General features: G+C 42.8%; 1 protein-coding gene across 3 annotated transcripts in view; it reads left to right on the top strand.

Moving 5' to 3' along the window:
* The window catches only part of ADAMTS17 (ADAM metallopeptidase with thrombospondin type 1 motif 17), a 406748-nt gene that overhangs the window by 74541 nt on the left and 312007 nt on the right, over nucleotides 1-20200 (top strand). For all 3 annotated transcript variants that reach the window (XM_027520979.1, XM_027520980.1, XM_027520981.1), the window contains exons 5-6: nucleotides 15963-16046; nucleotides 16740-16897. In XM_027520979.1, the coding sequence (XP_027376780.1) occupies nucleotides 15963-16046; nucleotides 16740-16897 (242 nt within the window). The remainder of the gene's footprint in view (nucleotides 1-15962; nucleotides 16047-16739; nucleotides 16898-20200) is intronic.

Here is a 20200-nt window from a genome sequence, read left to right on the forward strand (position 1 = left end):
TGGATCTAAGAAATGCTCCAATGTGTATAAGAGGCTGACTTTACATTAAGACACAAATAAATCAAAAGCAAAAGAATAAAAAGATAGTCCTTGCAGATAGTAACTGTAGAGATCAGGAGTGGTTACATTAATATGACACAATATAGACTTTAGTCGGAAAAAGTTACAAGAGACAAAAATATCTTGTATATAATAATAGACTCAATACAGCAAGACAATGGAACAGTTATAAGGTTTTATGCACCTAATAACAGATCATTATAATATATGAAACAAAAACTTTATAGAATTGTAGTGACAAGTCTGCAGTTTTCTGTAATAATAGACACTTCAGCTCCCCCCTTACACACACACACACACACACACACACACACACACACACACTATTAGTAGTGAATGGGAAAACTAGACAGAAGATAAGTGAGGAAATAGAGGACTTGAACAACACAGTAAGGCAACTAGATCTAATAAGATGTACAGAACACCACCCAACAATAGCAGGATATTCCTTTTTTTCAAATGCACATGGGAGATACTCCAGGATATACTGTATATATTCACAGATTGTCTCCACAGATTTAAAAATTATCATACAAAGTATCTTCTCTAACCACAGTGGGATTAAGTTAGAAATCAGTAACAGAAGGAAAATTGGAGAATTCACAAATATGTGGAAATTAAACAACACACTCTTGTACAACCAGTGGGTCAAGGGAGAAATCACAGGGGAAATGAGAAAATGCACGAGGCTGAGTTAAAATGAAAATGCAATATACCAAAACTTATGGAAGACAGGGGAAGCAGTACTCAGAAGGAAATGTATAGCTGTAAAATGCTTACTTTTATTAAAAAAAAAAAAAGGATCTCAAGTTAATAACCTAACTTTACACCTTAAGAGAGCTAGAAGAGCAAACTAAACTCAAGTCTAGCAAAAGGAAGGGAAGATTAGAGCTGAAATAAATAAATAATAGAAAAACAATAGATAAAATCAGTAAAGCCAAGAACTGATTCTTCAGAAAAACTGAGAAAATTGATAAAACTTTAGCTAGATTGATTAAATCTTTAGCAGAGTTCCAGAGAATAGCAAGGAGAGATAAGAAGTCCTTCTTAAATGAGAAATGCAAGGAAATAAAGGGAAAAAACAGAGTGGGAAAGACTAGATATCTCTTCAAGAAAATTGGAGATATCAAGGGAACATTTCATATAAGGATGGGTATGATAAAGGACAGAAACAGTCCTAACAGAATCAGAAGAGTTTGAGGAGAGATGGCAAGAATACACAGAAGAACTTTACAAAAGAGGTCTTAATGAACTGGATAACCACAATGGTCACTCCCCTAGAGCCAGACATCCTAGAGTGTGAAGTCAAATGAAAAAAGAAAAAAAAGAAAAAAAAAACTTCCCTTAGGAAGCGTTACTATGAACAAAGCTAGTGGAGGTGATGGTATTCCAGCTGAGTTATTTAAAATCCTGAAAGAGTATGCTGTTAAAGTGCTGCACTCAGTACCTTAGGATTTAAAATCCCAAAAGAGAATGTTGTTAAAGTGTTGCACTCAACACTAAGAAGTCTGAGTGCCAAAGAGTTGGTGCTTTGTACTCAATATGTCAGCACATTTGGAAAACTCAGCAGTGGCCACAGGACTGGAAAAGGTCAGTTTTCATGCCAGTCCCAGAGAATGTTCAGACTATTGTACAGCTGCACTCATTTCACACACTAGCAAGGTCATGCACAAAACCCTTAGAGCTAGGCTTCAGTAATACATCAGTTGGGAACTTCCAGATGTAGAAGCTGCATTTAAAAGAGTTAGAGGAACCAGAAACCAATTGCCAACATTCATTTGATCATAGAGAAAGCAAGGTAATTCCAGAAAAACATCTACTTCTGCTTCATTGACTACACTAAAGCCTTTGACTGTGTGGATCACAACAAACTGTGGAAAATGCTTAAAGAGATGGGAATACCAGACCATCTTACTTGTCTCCTGAGAAACCTCTATTCAAGTCAAGAAGTAACAGTTAGAACCAGACATAGAACAACTGACTGGTTCTAAACTGATAAAGGAGTATGGCAAGACTATATATTGACATACTGTTTACTTAATTTCTATGCAGAGTACATCTGGAGAAGGCAATGGCACCCCACTCCAGTACACTTGCCTGGAAAATCCCATGGATGGAGGAGCCTGGTAGGCTGCAGTCCATGGGGTCGCTAGAGTCGGATACGACTGAGCAACTTCACTTTCACTGTTCACTTTCATGCATTGGAGAAGGAAATGGCAACCCACTCCAGTGTTCTTGCCTGGAGAATCCCAGGGATGGGGGAGCCTGGTGGGCTGCCGTCTCTGGGGTCGCACAGAGTCAGACACAACTGAAGTGACTTAGCAGCAGCAGCAGAGTACCTCATGCAAGATGCAGGGCTGGATGAATCATAAGCTGGAATCAAGATTGCCAAGAGAAATATCAACAACCTCAGATACGCAGATGATACCCCTCTAATGGCAGAAAGTGAAGAGGAATTCAAGAGCTTCTTGATGAGGTTGAAATATGAGAGTGAAAAAGTGAATTCAGTAACTATGATCATGGCATCTGGTCCCATCACTTCATGGCAAATAGAAGGGGGGAAGTGGAAGCAGTGACAGATTTTATTTTCTTGGGCTCCAAAATCACTGCACATGGTGACTGCAGCCATGAAATCAAAAGACGCTTGCTCCTTGGAAGGAAAGTGATGACAAACCTAAGCAGCATATTAAAAAGCAGAGAGTTCACTTTGCCAACAAAGATTATTGTTGTTCAGTCATCAAATTGTGTCCAGCCCTTTGCCAGCCCCATGGACAGCAGCACACCAGGCTTCCCTGTTCTTCACTGTAGTCAAAGCGGACAAAAGTCTACACACTACTGGTTTTTCCAGTAGTCATATAGAGATATGAGAGCTAGACCATAAAGAAGTCTGAGTGCCAAAGAGTTGAACTGTGGTGCTGTAGAAGACTTTTGAAAGTCCCTTGGACTGCAAGGAGGTCAAACCTAAAGGAAATAAATCAGCTTCATGCTGAAGCTGAAATTCCAATATTTTGGCCACCTTATGCAAAGAACCAACTCATTCAAAAAGACACTGATACTGGGAATGAGATGGTTATATAGCATCACTGACTCAGTGGAAATGAATTTGAGCAAACTCCACAAGGTAGTGAAAGACAGAGGAGCCTGGTGGGCTGCAGTCCATGCGGCCACAAAGAGTTGGACGTGACTTAACGACTCAACAACAGCAAACTGATTAGTGAAAAATCTTGAATTACTAAAATCAGAAATGAATGCAGGGACATGACTGTCAATTCTGTAGAACCAAAATGAGTTATAAGAGAATACAGTGAGCCACTGTACACTATCTAATTAGCTAAACCTAGATGAACTAGGCAAATACCTAGAAACACAAAGCTCACCAAGACTTAATCACAAAGACATAGAAAATCTGAGTCAATCTGTAGCTAAAAAGGAGATCAAATCAGTAATCAATAATCTCCGGACAAAGGAAAGCCATGAACCTGACAGCTTAACTGGTAAATTATACCATACATTTAAAGGAGAAAGTGAAGTCGATCAGTCGTGTCCGACTCTCAGCGACCCCATGGACTGCAGCCCTCCAATCTCCTCCGTCCATGGGATTTTCCAGGCAAGAGTACTGGAGTGGGGTGCCATTGCCTTATCCGATTTAAAGGAGAACAAATTAATCCTCCTCAAACTCTTCTAATAAACTGAAAAGGCGAAAATGCTTTCTCTTTTCTATGAGGATAGCATTGCCCTCTAATGAAAGCCAGATAAAGACAGTCTAAGAGTACTATAGTTCCTTATGAATAAGGAAAAAATTTCCCTTTTGAATATTATTGCAAACATTCTCAACAAGATACTAGCAAACCAAAATCATATCATGCACCATGACAAAGTGGGATTTATTTCTGGAATTCAAGGATGGTTCAACATACAAAATTGAGGAATGTAATATACCACATTAACAGAAGGAAGGAAAAAAACAATCATCTCAGTTGATGAAAAAACAACTATTTGCTAAAATTCATCTATCTCTCATGATAAAAAAAATTCAGCAAATAGGAATAAAAGGAAGGTACCTCAACATCATAAAACCCATATATGAAAAACCCTTAGTGAATGTCATACTCAAGGGTGATAGATTGAAAGCTTCTTCTCTAAGATGAAGAACAAGGCAAGGATGATTTCTTTCACTACTTCTGTCCTACGTAATACTGGAAGTCATAGCCAGAGCAGTTAATCAAGTAAAAGAAATAAAAGGCATCCAATTAGGAAAGGAAGAAGTAAAATTATCTGTTTACAGATAGCATGAGCCCTATAGAAAATCATGAAGTACTAAGGCACAAAAATTAGCACTAATAAAATAATCCAGCACATTAGCAGGATGCAAAACCAATACACACAAAGCAGTGATATTTTTGTACCCAAAATTGAACAATCTGAAAAAGAAATTAAGAAAACAATTCCATTTGCAAAAATGTGAAAAAGAATAAAATACTTACACATTAATCAGAGGTGAAAAACTTGTACACTAAAACCTAGAAAACATTGACGTAAGAAATAAAACATAAATAAAGGGAAAGACATTGATGTTGGTGGATTGGAAGTTTTATCAGTAAGATGTCAATATTGCCCAAAGAAATGTACAGACTCAATGCAGTCACTAGCAAAATCCTAACAACATTTTTCCTTGTAGAAATTGAGAAATTAATATCTCAAGAGACCCTGAACAGCCAAAACAATCTTGGCAAGAAAAACAAACTTGAAAGCCTTATATTTCCTGATTTCAAAGTACTACAAATGTAAAGGAAATCAATCCTGAGTATTTATTGGAAAGACTGATGATGATAATACTTGGTCAATAATTGACAATAATTTGGTCACCTGATTCGAAGAGCTGGCTCATTGTAAAAGACCCCAATGCTGGGAAAGATTGAGGGCAAGAGGAAAGGGGGCAACAGGAAATGAGATGCTTGGATGACATCACTGACTCAATGGACACGAGTTTGAGCAAGCTCCGTGGGATAGTGAAGGACAGGGAAGCCTGGCGTGGTACGGTCCCTGGGGTTGCAAAGAGTGGGACACGACTTAGTGAATGAGCAACAGTAGTACTCAAAAAACTGTGATACTGGCATAAAGACAAACATACCGATGGATGGAATAGAATACAGAGCCCAGAAATATACTCTGACGTATGTAGTCAAATGCTTTTCAACAAGACTACAAAGACCATTCAGTAGGAACACAACAGCCTTTTGAACAGATGGTAATAGCAAGGCTGGATATGTTCATGCAAAAGAATGAAGTTGGACCCTTACCTAACATGATATACAAAAATTAATTCAAATTGGGTTAAAGACATGAATGTAAGAGCTTAAAAACTATAAAAATCCTAAAAGGGAAAACTTCATGACATTCATTTGATAATAATTTCTTGCATATTATACCAAAGGCACAGTCAACAAAAGAAAGCAGGTAAATTGGTCTTCACCAAATTTTAAAACTTTTGTACACCAAAGGACACAGTCAACAAAGTAAAAAGGCAGAGCACAAAATGGGAGAAAATATGTACAAGTTACATACCTGATGATACCCAGAATATACAGAGATTTCAACAACAATGAAAACCAAACAACCTCATTTTAAAATGGACTTAGATAGACATTTCTCCAAGACGATATACAAATCTTATAATTTGTGTATCATATGAAAAGATATTCAGTGTCACTGATCGTTAGGGAAATGCAAATCTAAACCCCAGTGAGATATTACATCACTCCCACTGAAATGCTATTACTAAAACAGTGTAAAATAATAGGTGTTGACAAGGATGTGGAGAAATGGCAGCCTTGTGTACTTTTCTTGGGACCGTAAAATGCGGTAACTCCTTTGGAAAACAGTGTGATAGTTCTTAAGAAAATAGAATTTATAATATGATCCACTTCTGAGTATAAACCAAAAAGAAATGAAAGCAAGGTCATGAACTTGTACGCCCACACTCATAGCAGCATTATTCAGAATAGTCAAAAGGAGGAAGTAACTCAGTGTCCACTGAAGGATGAATAGGTGGACAAAATGTGGTTGCTGTGGTGGTTGTTGTTCAGCTGCTAAGTTACGTCTAACTCTTTGCAACCCCAGGGACTGCAGCACACCAGGCTTTGCTGTACGTCACTATCTCCCAGAGTTTTTTTAAATTCATGTCCATTGAGTCAGTGATGCTATCTAACTATCTCATCCTCTGCTACCCTCTTCTCTTTTTGTCTTCAGTCTTTCCCAGCCTCAGGGTCTTTTCCCCAGACTCAGCCGAATGAGTCAGCTCTTTGCATCAAGTGGTCAGAGAATTAGACTTTCAGCATCAGTCCTTCCAATGAATATTAGGGTTAATTTCCTTTAGAATAGACTGGTTTGATCTTCTTGCTGCCCAAGGGACTCTAAAAAGTCTTCTCCAGTATCTTCAATATATCTTCTTCAGTATATCTCCAGTATATCTTCTCCAGTATACTTCTCGAGTATAGTTCAAAAGTATTAATTCTCCAGTGTTCAGTCTTCTTTATGTCCAGCCTCACATCCATACACGACTCCTGGAAAAACCATAGCTTTGACTATTCGGAATTTTGTCGGCAAAGTGACGCCTTTGCTTTTTAATATGCTATCTAGGTTTGTCATTGCTTTCTTTCCAAGGAGCATGCATCTTTTAATATCATGGCTGCAGTCACCATCCCCAATGATTTTGGAGCCCCTCCCCAATATAAAATCTGCCACTGTTTCCACTGTTTCCCCATCTATTTGCCATGAAGTGATGGGACTAAATGCCATGATCTTCGTTTTTTGAATGTTGAGTTTTAAGCCACCTTTTTCACTCTTCTCTTTCACCCTCATCAAGAGGCTCTTTAGTTCCTCTTCACTTTCTTCCATTAGAGTGATATCATCTGCATATCTGAAATTGTTGATATTTCTCCCAGCACTCTTGATTCTAGCACTTGTGATTCATCCAGCCCAGCATTTTGCATGATGTACTCTGCCTAGAAGTTAAATAGGGGGACAGTATACAGCCTTGTCATATTCCTTTCCCAATTTTGAACCAGTTATTTGTTCCAAGTAAGGCTCTAACTGTTGCTTCTTGACCCGCATTCAGATTTCTTAGGAGGTAGGTAAGATGGTCTGGTAGTCCCATCTCGTTAGGGATTCACAAAATATGGTATATACACTCAATTATCATTCAGCCTAAAAAAGGAATGAAATTCTGATCATGCTACAACATGGATGAACCTTCAGAACATTTTGTTAAATGAAATAATCCAGTCACAAAAGGATACTGTCCAAACACTGTATGATTACACTCAAGGGAGGTCCCTGGAGTAGTCAAATTCACAGAGACAGAAAGCAGAATGGTGCTTACCAGGGGCTACAGTGGGGCAGGGAGTGGGGAGTTCGTGTTTAATAGCTGCAGAGTTTCAACTAGAGAAGATGAAAGTGTTCTATAGATGGAAAATAGTGACTGTTCCACAACAGTGTGAGTGTACTGAATGCTGCTAAACCATACACTTAAAAATGTAAATTTCGTGTACTGCATATGTAACAGGATTTTTTAAGAACCCACCCTGCTGACTGTCTGTCTGCGCCATCTATAAGCTCAAAGATAGGGCTGTACGTGCCTTCATTGTTGTTTCCCCAGCGCCTTGGACATGTGTAGAGAATCAAGAAATTTTTGTGGCACTGTGAACTCATAAATGAGTGATTAATACCATTTTCTAACATCCTGTGCAAAGGATTTAGCACTGGAGTTGTGTCAACACTGGCTTTCCCTTTCTAATTCCTCGATTAATTTACTTCTGAAAAGCCTTTTGTATTCTAAGCATATCACACAGATGTGGTGTCCTAAACTCTGGCAGGAAGTGTTTTTACATAAATACAATTACATATTTACACCTCCCACCCTGTTCTATGGGTGGTCCCTCTCTGCCCCATCTCTCTTCCCAGCTCACACCTTGTCCTTCACCGAGGAGGTATCAAGATGGAGCTGATAAAACAAGTTCAGTGGGCAAGAACTGTTGTGAGAGCGTGCTTGGCTGCCGCAAATGAATTCACTTCTGAGTCCTGTTGAGTCAGTCTGTAGAGAACCAGAGGAAAGGATGAGAACAGAACCACTTTGGTGTTTTTGAGGACTTGTGAAGCATGGAAGAGGTAATAAAAGAACCCTGGCATCAGGCAGAGTGGTCCTGTTTTAAAACAGGGAAGAAAGGAGCTCTGTAACCCAGAGAAGAGTGAGCTTGGCTCAGTCAAGGGTTTTGACTGTAAGCAGAAGAAACTGCTTCCTCCTTGGAAGGAAAGCTACGACCAACCTAGACTAAGCTTATTAAAAAGCAGAGATGTTACTTTGCCAACAAAGGTCTGTCTAGTCAAGGCTATGGTTTTTCCAGTAGTCATGTATGGATGTGAGAGTTGGACTATAAAGAAAGCTGAGCACCAAAAAATTGACACTTTTGAACTGTGGTGTTGGAGAAGACTCTTGAGAGTTCCTTGGACTGCAAGGAGATCCAACCAGTCCATACTAAAGGAGATCAGCCCTGATCATTGGAAGGACTGATGTTGAAGCTGAAACTCCAATATTTTGGTCACCTGATGCAAAGAACTGACTTGTTGGAAAAGACCCTGATGCTGGGAAGGATTGAAGGTGGAAAGAGAAGGGGATGACAGAGGATGAGATGGTTGGATGGCATCACCAACTCAATGGACATGGGTTTGGGTGAACTCCAGGAGCTGGTGATGGACAGGGAGGCCTGGTGTGCTGCGGTTCTTGGGGTCGCAAAGAGTCGGACACGACTGAGTGACTGAACTGAACTGAGAAGAAACTGCACCTGGGCTAACTGAAGCAGAAGTGGAATTGTGTTTAGGAGGTGTGTACCGAGGAGCCCAGAATCAAAAGGGAGGCTGGGTCACCAGCGTCAGAATTGGGGGAAGGTAAAGGGCAGGAGGCTGCAGGGAGGGAGGCCAGGCAGCAGGAGAGAGCAGGGCTGAGCTCTGCAGGAGTGTGGCCATGGTCCTGGAGCCCCTGTGTGTCCTGGGACCCTCTCTCCACTGCCGGCACCCCACCAAGGCTTCTGTGGCAGGCACAGTGAGTTTTCACCTGTTTTGGTTTCTGCAGTAGAAAGAGGGTTCCTTCCTTTGTCCAGAGCTCACCCAGTGAGGGAGGTTTCCCCAATGAAAACAGCATCCTTAGCCAAAAGAGAAAAATTTAAAACATCTCAGCAGAGTATCCAGACTCTACACAGGCCAGAGCATGAAAGAGGTTCACTCACAAGATACACAATGGCACCCCACTCCAGTACTCCTGCCTGGAAAATCCCATGGACGGAGGAGCCTGGTGGGCTGCAGTCCATGGGGTCGCTAAGAGTCGGACACGACTGAACGACTTCACTTTCACTTTTCGCTTTGACGCATTGGAGAAGGAAATGGCAACCCACTCCAGTGTTCTTGCCTGGAGAATCCCAGGGATGGGGGAGCCTGGTGGGCTGCCGTCTATGGGGTCGCACAGAGTGGGACACGACTGAAGCGACTTAGCAGCAGCAGCATAAGGTACATGATTCTGTGGTTCCACTTCAGGGTATATACACAAAATGAAAGCAGAGTCTCCAAGAGATATTTATTTGTTCATGGCAGCATTATTCACAAATAATTCACAAACGGAGGAAACAACCTAAATATCCATTGAAGGATAGGCAAAAATGTGTGTGTATGTATATATATATATATATATATATATAAGCACACATATATAATTGAATATGATTCAAATTTAAGAAGGGAAGAAACTCTGCCACATGCTATGATGTAGGTGAACCTTGAGCACATTATGGTAAGGAAATAAGCCAATCATAAAGAGACAGATTCTATATGACTCCACTCATAAGAGGTGCCTGCTGTAGTCTTATTTATAGACACAGAAAGTAGTGGTGGGTTGCCGGGACTAAGGGGAGAGGGGAGTGAGTCGTTGTTGAATGGATGCAGAGGTTCAGTCTGGGAAGACAGAAAGGCTGCGAAGATGGATGTAGTGACGGGAGCACAATGACAACATTGCATTTAATGCCACTGAACTGTGTACTTAACAGTGGTTAAGACGGTGAATGTTATGTTATATGTATTATGTGTGTGCCCAGTTGCTCAGTCGTGTCTGACTTTTTTTGTGACCCCGTGGACTGTAGCCTGCCAGGCTCCTCTGTTTACGGCATTTTCCAGGTAAAAATACTAGAGCAGGTTGTCCTTTCCTCCTCCAGGGAATCTTCCTGACCCAGGGATTGAACCCACTTGCATCTCCTGCATTGGCAGGTGGATTCTTTACCACCTGCACCCCCTGGGAAACCCTGTATGTATTTTATCACTATAAAAAATAAAATGAAATACACTCAGTAATTCCATTCAGTTATATTTTTACTGGGTATCTAATGTGCACTGGGGACTTTTCTAGGGATCAAGCAGGGACCACGACACTTCCCATCCTCATAGACCTCATGTGGTGGTGCCAACCAAGAGCACCCAGCAGACAGTTCCATAAGATTTGTGTGCAAATTTTAAAAAATGCTACACAAAGATCCAGGTGGTAACAAGTGACCAGGGCAGTTAAGGACACCTCTGTGATGATTGACCCTCTATTTGGAAGGGAAGGCATTGTCTTGACATAAGGAGCTGGCCAGTAGGGTCATCCTGGCATCTGGGAGGCAGAGGGAGAGGTGCTTCCGTGGGTGACGGGAGGGCGAGGCGTGGTGCCCCGGCGCTCAGCTTCGCTGTGAGTGAGCTGGAAGGCTGCTGCACAGGTCAGTTGTGTCTTAAAAGATCCCTCCCTCCTGGCTGAGAGGGAGATAGGGTCCCGCTGGGTTGTGTGTTCCAGCAGTCCTCTTCACATTGCAAGTATGCTTACCTGTGTGGTTATGTGTGAGAGACACTTCGCCCAGACCTGGATCTCTGAGCTGTCAGCAAGCTGCAGCCTGTGCTCTGAGTGATTTGAAAATCTGGCTGATTTTCCAAATGTGCGGTAGTGTCTTTTTTATATGCATGACTTGATTTTCCTTTGCTTGGGGGTGGTGGTGACACTGGAGCAGGAATATTTTAAAGAACAAATTGCAGACGGAAACAGGTGGTGCTGACACTCGAAGCCCTGGGTCTGGGCAGCCAAGCTGGAAAATGGGGCCACTTGACAGAGCTTTGGTTGTTTTTAGCTTCCTTAACAACCACAGAGTGGAACGAAAACCTGAGACATTCCAGGCGAGTTCTGTTTGGAGGAAAAATGACATCAATTTGACTCAATTACCATGTGAAACATACAACAAGCCTCTCTCTGGTGAGCAGAGACCAGCGGTGTGTTCAAAGGCTCACTGGTTCCCACAGCCTAGGGATCCTGGGGGGCTTGGTGGATGTAGACGGCTTGTCTCTCCCCTGGCTGTCTGATTCATTGGGTCTGGGGTGGGCTCCAGAATGCATTTCCAAATTGTGCCCAGGGGGTGTTGCTGCTGCTTCAGGGACCCTGGTCAGAGGGACTGCTAGAGAATATAGTTCCCTCCAGGGTGGGGCCTGGGTGGGTGCAGCCGGCGATGTAAGCGTGTCACCTCTGGTTCCGCTGTGTCCCTAGGGAGGCCCTGAGTCATGCTGGTAGGTGGTGCTCTTGTGAGCACCCTCCCCGCCCACCCCACAGGCCTGGAGTTGCGAACAGCACCCCTACCCAGCCTTTGGACCAGTTCCTTCCACGTGCTCCGTCACCTGTCCCTGTCTGCCCCTCCCTGACGGTGTCCCCAGGTCGCTGCACTGCTGGCTGCAGGGCTCCGGCTAGGCGCCCGGGTGCCGATGCGGTGGACACAGCCGGGGCTCTGAGCGTGCCAGGACGCAGCCAGCCAGAGCGGGACAGACTCCAGACATCGCTGCGCTGCTTCCTTTCCAGCCAGGTGTCTCCCTAAAGACCATGAGGCCGCCACCTCCACGGCTCTCCCGAGCGTGCATTTCCACACAGGCGAGGAAGACAGGCAGCCTTTGCTACACGTCTCTGAGGCCTGGTGCTTTGTGTTCTGGGGTGCTGTCGGGTTTTCAGCTGGCCAGCCTGGCTTGGCCCCGGCCCCGGCGGGAGAACGCGTGTCTGCCCGGCTTTGCGGGAGCGTGCTCTGCCCCCGGGACAAGACGCTTCAGCCGCGATCAGGTTTCCATACCTGCTCTCCTGAACATGAGCCTCCCGGTTACACATCAAAGCCAGTAGCTTCCTGCAGGCTTCCTAGAGAACATCTTGAGAGCATGAGGCTTATTAAGTTAGCTAATGAAAAAGTTTTAATTTGGTAAATGCACATAGCAGAATTGACCATTTTAGTCATTAAGTGTGCAATTCCGGATGGTTACATGTATTCACATTGTTGAAAAACCAAACCTGAGAACTTTGTTATCTGGCAAGACTGAAACTCAGTGCTCATTAAGCAGGTCCCCATCTTGCCCTCCATCCCAGCTCCTGGAGCATGAAGCTTTTCTCCTGCTCCAGCTCATGTATTTTTTTGTGTATTTGTTCCAAGGATGGCACCTGAGCCTTATACAGAATGTGCCGAAGTGTCCTCAGGTGGAGAGGAAGAACCCAGCAATTCTGAGGAGGGAGTTTGTCCCCATGGTTCTGTCCTTGCTGAAACCTGCATCATTCCGTTCAGGCTCCATTCTTCATGCTGCTTTCAGGGGGTGTGTCAGAACACCCTGAGAACTGGTTTCCTGTGTTGTTCCTTTAAACCTGCAGTATTCTTTAATGTCTTTGGCTGGTGTTACTGTTAAAGGCAATGTTTCGATTGCGCTTTGAAACCCTCTGTGACTTGAATTTTCTCCCTCATAATTTAAAGTTTTTATTCTTCCCAGTTTTCATGTTTTGAATTGAGGTTTTCTAGTTTGGGCCCAATCCTAAGGCTGAATATTTCTGGAAAAATTTGATTTATAGCCATTGGGTGGTTCTCAGAATATCAAAACAAGGAAAAAGTTATGTGCTTTTCCTTTCTTCACCCAGGTTTGGGGATAGGTAGCTAAGGCATGACTTCAGAATTGGCCTACAGATGATCCAGAATTTAAAAAATGACTGCAATTTTGTTCTTAAGGAAAGAAAAAGTTTTGGAAGGAGGGAGTGAGAACAGAAGAACTGAATATGTTGTCTTTTTCCTTGTGGGAAAGAATATTAAATTACACAAAGATTGTTTTGCTTTAATAATAGCTTTCAAAGAGAAAAGTCCAAGCACTGACACAGCTAATTCCTTTGTCGCACAGATGCTCAAACACTGCATGCCTGGTTTCTGCTGCTTCCATGCCCAGTGGTGTGCCCAGCTTCACAGGGCCTGGATTAACTGTGGCTGTGCTGTCGGCTGTAGCCATTGCTTTATGTTGCTGCTGATGTACTGGAGAGAAAGTTTTAATGCCCCTGCTGAAAAATTCTCCCTCTAGATTACGTCTATCAGAAAAAAAGTAACATATCCAAAATCAAGTGAAGTAAGTTAGAAACAGATACAGTATGATCTCATTTATAAGTGAAATCTAAAAAAAAAAACTGAACTTATAGATACAGAGAACAGATTGGTGGTTCCCAGAGGCTGAGAGTAGGGATATGGGTGGAGGTGGTCAAAGGTGCAAGCTTTTAGTTATAAGATAAATAAGTCCTGGGGATGTAATGTACAACATGGTGACTATAGTTAACAGGACTATAGTATCATATATTTGAAAGCTGCGAAGAGTGAAAGTCTCTCAGTTGTGTCTGACTCTTTGTGACCCTACAGACTGTAGCCTGCCAGGCTCCTCTGTCCATGGAATTCTCCAGGCAAGAATACTTACGTTGGTTGCCATTCCCTTCTGCAGGGGATCTTTCTGTACCAGGGATCAAACCTGGGTCTCCCACATTGCAGACAGATTCAGTACCATCTGAGCCACCAGGGAAGTCCAGAGAGTTGCTAAGACAGTAGGTCTTAAAAGTTCTTTCACAAGAAAAACAGTTGTAACTGTGTGGGTTGAGGCATGTTAACTAAACTTACTGTGGTAATCATTTTGAGATATGTATATATTTACTATATTATATATACTGTGGTATATAGGATATATAATCATAATGTTATATTGTTATTCAGTTGCTCAGTCACATCTGACTCTTTGTGACCCCATGGACTGCAGCACGTCAGGCTTCCCTGTCCTTCACCGTCTCCCAGAGTTTGCACAAATTCATGTCCATTGAGTCGGTGACGCCATCCAACCATCTTATCCTCATGTTCCCTTCTCCTCCTGCCTTCAATCTTTCCCAGCATCAACATCATGTTGTATACCTGAACCTAAGGCAATTATATATTAATAACATTGGGAAAAGGACATAATGAAACCAAAGTATTTTCCTAATTTAAAAGGAAAAGGGAATATTTAAAAGGTTCTTAGCTTTTCCTTCTTATCTTATACTGCTACCTTTATCACCTACTCCACTCTGCCTCCCTGCATCCCACTCTCTCCTGAGAAGGAACTCAGGAGGATGTCATGATCTGGGGGTCCTCAAATCCGATTTTTTTTTTTTTTTCTGTCTACATCAACTTTCATTCTTCTGTCTTTAACTTTTCCTATCCTTCTTCCCCTTGAATTCTGTGACTTCTTGACGTTGAGACCCCTGTAACTAAGTTCTACCAACAAGAGGTGCAGATTAAGGGGGCATATGCCTTTCTGTTATGGGCTTCCCTGGTGGCTCAGATGGTAAAGTGTCTGCCTGCAATGCGGGAGACCCGGGTTCGATTCCGGGGTTGGGAAGATCCCCTGGAGAAGGAAATGGCAATCCACTCCAGCACTCTTGCCTGGAAAATCCCATGGACGGAGGAACCTGATAGGCTACAGTCCATGGGGTCGCAAAGAGTCGGACACGACTGAGCGACAAGTTTTGTTTTTGTTTATGCTTTTCTGTTACTGTATCTCATGACGAACTTTGGTTAGAATGAGGACTTAAGGTAAAATAGGAATGTGGCCTTTATGGCTGGACAAGGCTAGATTTGGATTGTGGTTGTAGTTGACTGACTGTGAGTCCGGAGCGAGTGGCTTGATTTCATTCAGTCGAGGTTGGTGCAGACACCACCTGTGATGGGTTGTGAGGAGGGTTAGGGATGATGCAGATTGGCACGTGGCAGAGGGCCACAGGCACGGACTTTGCCCCTACCGTCATGAAGATCCTCTTCACCCTCCTGCAGGAAACCCCAGAATCAGCTGAAACCATTTCTTTTTTTTTTTCAAATTCACCCATCCTATGTATTTTTTTTTCAACCAGCCTATTTCCAATTGGTCTTTGCATGTAAGCTTGTATGCCCTCACATGTATGTGATTCCAGAGTTTCCTGTTATGCAAGTTTCTTTTGAGGAATTTATATTTATGGGAATTTTTTTTGTCTCAGAAGGCCTTTTAAATAAAATCTGGGTTATAAATCTTACGTGTATGTATTTTTTGTTCCAGTAAATATCTATGAACATTGAAATTTGAATTTCATATATATATATATATATATATATATGATTGCAAATCATATATTTAGATTTTTTTGTACTAGAAGAACACAGTTTTTAAAAAATATTTTTAAGTAATTAACATTTAATGAATATAATTTATATTTCATTAATTTATAAATGAATATGTTTATATTTCATTCATTTATATTTTATGTTTTAGATTTATTAAAAAATTGACAGTACATTGAATTCCCATTCACAATTTCCCGTTTTTGACATCTTACATTAATATGATATGTTTATTATAACTAATGGGGTAGTGTTATTGATTATTATTGACTGACGTCCATAGTTTGTTCAGATATCCTTAGTTTTTACCTAATATCTTTGTTTGTTTTAGGATACTGCTATTTTTTTTTTTTTTTGGTATCTCTCTACATTTCTTTTTTTCTCTCTTGACAGGTATACAATATGTTTCAGCACCAGAGCCTTGGAATTAAAGTCAACATTCAGGTTACCAAGCTTGTCCTGCTACGACAACGCCCTGTAAGTGTCCGTCAGCACAGTTACAGGAGACGAATCTGGTCCTTAGGCTTCTTAGTGGCTGCTGAGTGCTGAGGAGGGCCCGTGTGTTTTGTCTTGCCCTCTGTCCCTGGCTGTCAGGTGGCAGCAGTGTGCCCCAGGCCAGCGACCAGGGATGCCTGGTGGGAGGCGGACGGGCACTGCTGCTGGCGTGCATGTAACCGCAGCCTCTCAGGGAGCCCTGAGCAGTGGACCTTTGTCCCCCCCCTTCATTCCCCCGTGTCTCCTGGGTGCAGAGTTGATGTTTGCGATCATGGCTAGCCTTTTGGAGCTATACCCAAAGCTATACCCAAGCTTCAGGCTGAATTTGGTGCACTGTAGCACTGTAGCACTGTAGCATCGTTTTCTGGTCTTTCCTTATGAAAGTGTTACCTAAAGAGTTAAGCAGTGCACATGAGAACATTGGGTATGCTCTTCAGTTTGCTAAAAAGAAGAAAGCTTATCTTTAATAAGATAGTCTTCATCCTAACTTCTAGGTAAGGCCCTGGTAGCCTCTCTCTGGGTCTCTGCATCTGCCTACCAGCGCTGTGGGCAGGTGACATTGAATAATGCCCCTGCGAGCCCCTGTCTCTTCCTTAATACCCGCACTGTAGTCTGAGCATAAACTCTGGCTTCCCTGGGAAGTTGCTTCTGTAACCGCCCCCCGATTTCTTTTAGGCCAAGTTGTCCATTGGGCATCATGGTGAGCGGTCCCTGGAGAGCTTCTGTCACTGGCAGAATGAAGAGTACGGAGGTGCACGGTACCTCGGCAACAACCAGGTTCCAGGAGGCAAGGACGACACGCCCCCCGTGGATGCTGCTGTTTTCGTGACCAGGTAAAGCTGGACTCGGCCTGGGGCTGCAGACTTGAGAGGGAAGGCATTTCCCATTGGAGAGAAATTCAGGCTTGGAAATCAGACCTTTGGGCACTTGTCTGAACCTTGAATTCCTCATCTGTAAGATGGGGATAAATGATAGCTCTGCCTCTGAGATGTGAGGATTAAATGACCATGGGAAGCACTTTCATAGTGCCCCAAAGTAAGGACAAAAGTATTAGCTATTATTATTGTTATTGCTGTTATGAATATAAAACTACTGAATTCTAGTTACCCAAGACTCTTAAAACTCAAGAAAAGTTGTCTACTACCTCTTCCCAACACCAAATATAAAGCTCACTGGAAAGAGCTCACCTGTGTATGAGGCTGCTTCCTAACTAGAGGGAGTGGATGCCCCCAGTTTTCCTGTTCAGGGAAGTCCATGCTCCCAGTGGCTCAGCAGTTAAGAATCGACCTGCAGTGTAGGAGATGTAGGAGACGTGGATTCGATCCTTGGGTCAGGAAGATCCTCTGGAGGAGGGCATGGCAACCCACTCCAGTAATTCTTGCCTGGAGAATCCCATGGACAGAGGAGTCTGGCGGGCTGCAGTCCACGGGGTCATAAAGAGTAGGACACGACTAAAGCAACTGAGCCCAGCGCAAGGCAGCTTCAAGAAGTCCACGTAGGTGAATGTGTGTGCTGTGCACAGCCCCATCTATGGGCACTCTCAGGACACAGCAGCAGGCACAGAGGCCCATGGGATTCACAGAGAGGCTCCATTTGAAGCCAGGAGCTGAGCTTCACGTCTGCAGAGCTGGATGTACTCTTCCTGGTTGAGAGGGAAGCCAGGGACCCTGCTGGACAGTAGTAATCAATGGCATCTCTCTGTGTAGACGGCAGCAATGTTATTTTAGTTTTCTAGGGTGACAGTAACCAACTACCACAAAATGTGTGGCTTCAAAAAACCAGAGATGTATTTTCTCACAGTTCTGGAGGCCAGGAGTCTGAAGTCAAGGTGTGGGCAGGGCCTTGCTCTCTCTGAAGCCAGGAGGCAGGATCCCTCCTCCTCCCTAACTTGCGGAGGCGGCTGCAGTCCTGGGCATCCCCAGTCTTGTGGGTGCATCTCTCCAGTCTCTCCCCCATCGTCCCGTGGTGTTCTCCCTGTGTCCACGTTTCCCTCTTCTGTAAGGACACCAGTCACTGGACTGGGGCCCAACCTAATGCAGTGTGGCCTCATCTTAACTTGATTACAGCTGCAGTGACTCTCTTTCCGAATAAGATCACATTCCCTGGGACCGGGGGTTAGGAATTAAACATGTCTTTTTGGGGACACAATTCAACTCACTGTAGGTATAGATGTGGCTATTTAATTTTTTCCTGTCTCAAATCTCTCTTAGAAAAACTGATTTTCCTTGATTGTTTTACCTCAGTAATATAAATAAAATGTATTATGAGTTCACACCAAAATCCCCTTTTAGAAAATATGTGGAAATGATTCATGATAATTTAACCCATTAGATTAAAATACAATGTTTTACTTTTTGAATGAATGTATCAACCTTGGTTTTAAGATTTTGTTTTTTAAGAAACTACTTTCAAAATTATATGCTTTTTTTTTTTTGTGAGTTCAGAGAAAGGGAACAGTTTACCGTATCTTTAGCATGAAGACAGCTACTCCTCTAAGAGGAGTTAAATCTGGTTTAAGACGTTGGGTTTGAGCCCAGAAAGGCTCTCGGTTTGCATCTCTTGGGCCACGTACAAGCCCCTGGCTTGATGACGTCCTGAAGGTAGCCAGATGTGTTATGTGATCTCAGCCTCAGGCACCAGGTACCAGGTATGATAGCTCAGTAGCCTTCTCCTCAAAAAACCTAGAACATGCACATTGCCACCACCAGACACCGAAGAGATACCTAATCACACTTGTAGATGATTCATCGGTTGTGAACCCTAAAGGGTTAAAATGTGATCTGCAGCACACTGATCCCTTATGAGAACACTTGCTGCTTCTACAGGATGTGATTAAATGTATAATGGGACATTTGGGAAGTCTATTCAGTAATTCCAATTGCCTTCATGTGGCTGGTGGTCTACTAGGCACCAAAGATAAGGGGTGAGCCTGACCTTGTACTTGCTTTAAGCTGTGTTTGCCCACCCCTGTCAGTGATGGGAACCCCTGGATGCCATCTCTTCAGCAGCTCTGGCCCCCACACTCACTAATCAGAGGCTTCCATGCTCTTTCAAATGGTTTTTGGAGCCTCTGGGGCACTCAGTAAAGCACTGAAGATTGTACTGAGCATATGGCTGCAGGCTTTGAGAGTGGGTTTGATTTGGGGAGCAGGCATGGTTCCTTGGGAACCTTGTCTATATGTGACTATAAATTAATGTGATTGATTTTCCAAATGATAATTCAATGAGTAGTACAAACTTTTCCTAGAAAGGAGCTCTATGTAATATCGCCTTTAGAATATGCAGCTAAACTTCCAGGTTTATTACTTTGAAAGTGGTTTCTATAAATACTATATGAAATGTATAAATTCTGGTGTTTTGTTGAGAATAACCCAGGGGGATTTCCTCTATATTGGTTATTCACCTTCCTGCTATTTCCTTTCTTGTCTGGGGGAGAAAATACTTGCAAGCGGTTTAGGTTTGGGAACAAATAGCCTTTTTATCAGAGGCAATAGATGTTACCAAAGTTAGTGTTGACAAAGCTACTGGATTAGCCTTTTTACAAAACACCACGAGAGAGACTGCATGCACCCTCAGCCTTAGAATGCTTCCCATTCAGCTTTCTCCTTTCTCTTTTTCCTGTGTCCCAACAGCTTATTTACCATACCGGAAATATTTTGCATAAAAATGTTCCTCTTTACACCTCATACACATTAGGATGCCTATTATTAAAACAAAACACCAGACCACAGAACAAGTGTTGGCGAGGATGTAGAAGCATTGGAACCCTTGTGTCCTGTTGGTGGGAATGTAAAATGGTGCAGCCATTGTGAAAAACGGTATGGCAGTTCCTCAAAAAATTAAAACTAGAGCTACCATATGGTCCAACAAGTCCACTTCTAAAAGCGTTGGAAGCATTGAAAGCAGAGTTTTAAAGAAGTATTCAAACACCTCTATTCGTAGCAACCTTACTAATGGTAAGTAATGTGGGAGCAGCCCAAGTGTCCATCAATGGAGAAATGGATGAACAAAACGTGGGGTCTGGTGTTTGTTGCTGTTTGTATTCCAACAAATGGAATAGTATTCCGCCTTAAGAAGGAAGGAAATTCTAACACTGGTTACCATGAACCTGGAGGATATTTTGCTGAGTGAAATAA

Source organism: Bos indicus x Bos taurus, chromosome 21 (genome assembly GCF_003369695.1).
Source record: "Bos indicus x Bos taurus breed Angus x Brahman F1 hybrid chromosome 21, Bos_hybrid_MaternalHap_v2.0, whole genome shotgun sequence".
In the NCBI taxonomy this organism is placed as follows: Eukaryota; Metazoa; Chordata; class Mammalia; order Artiodactyla; family Bovidae; genus Bos; species Bos indicus x Bos taurus.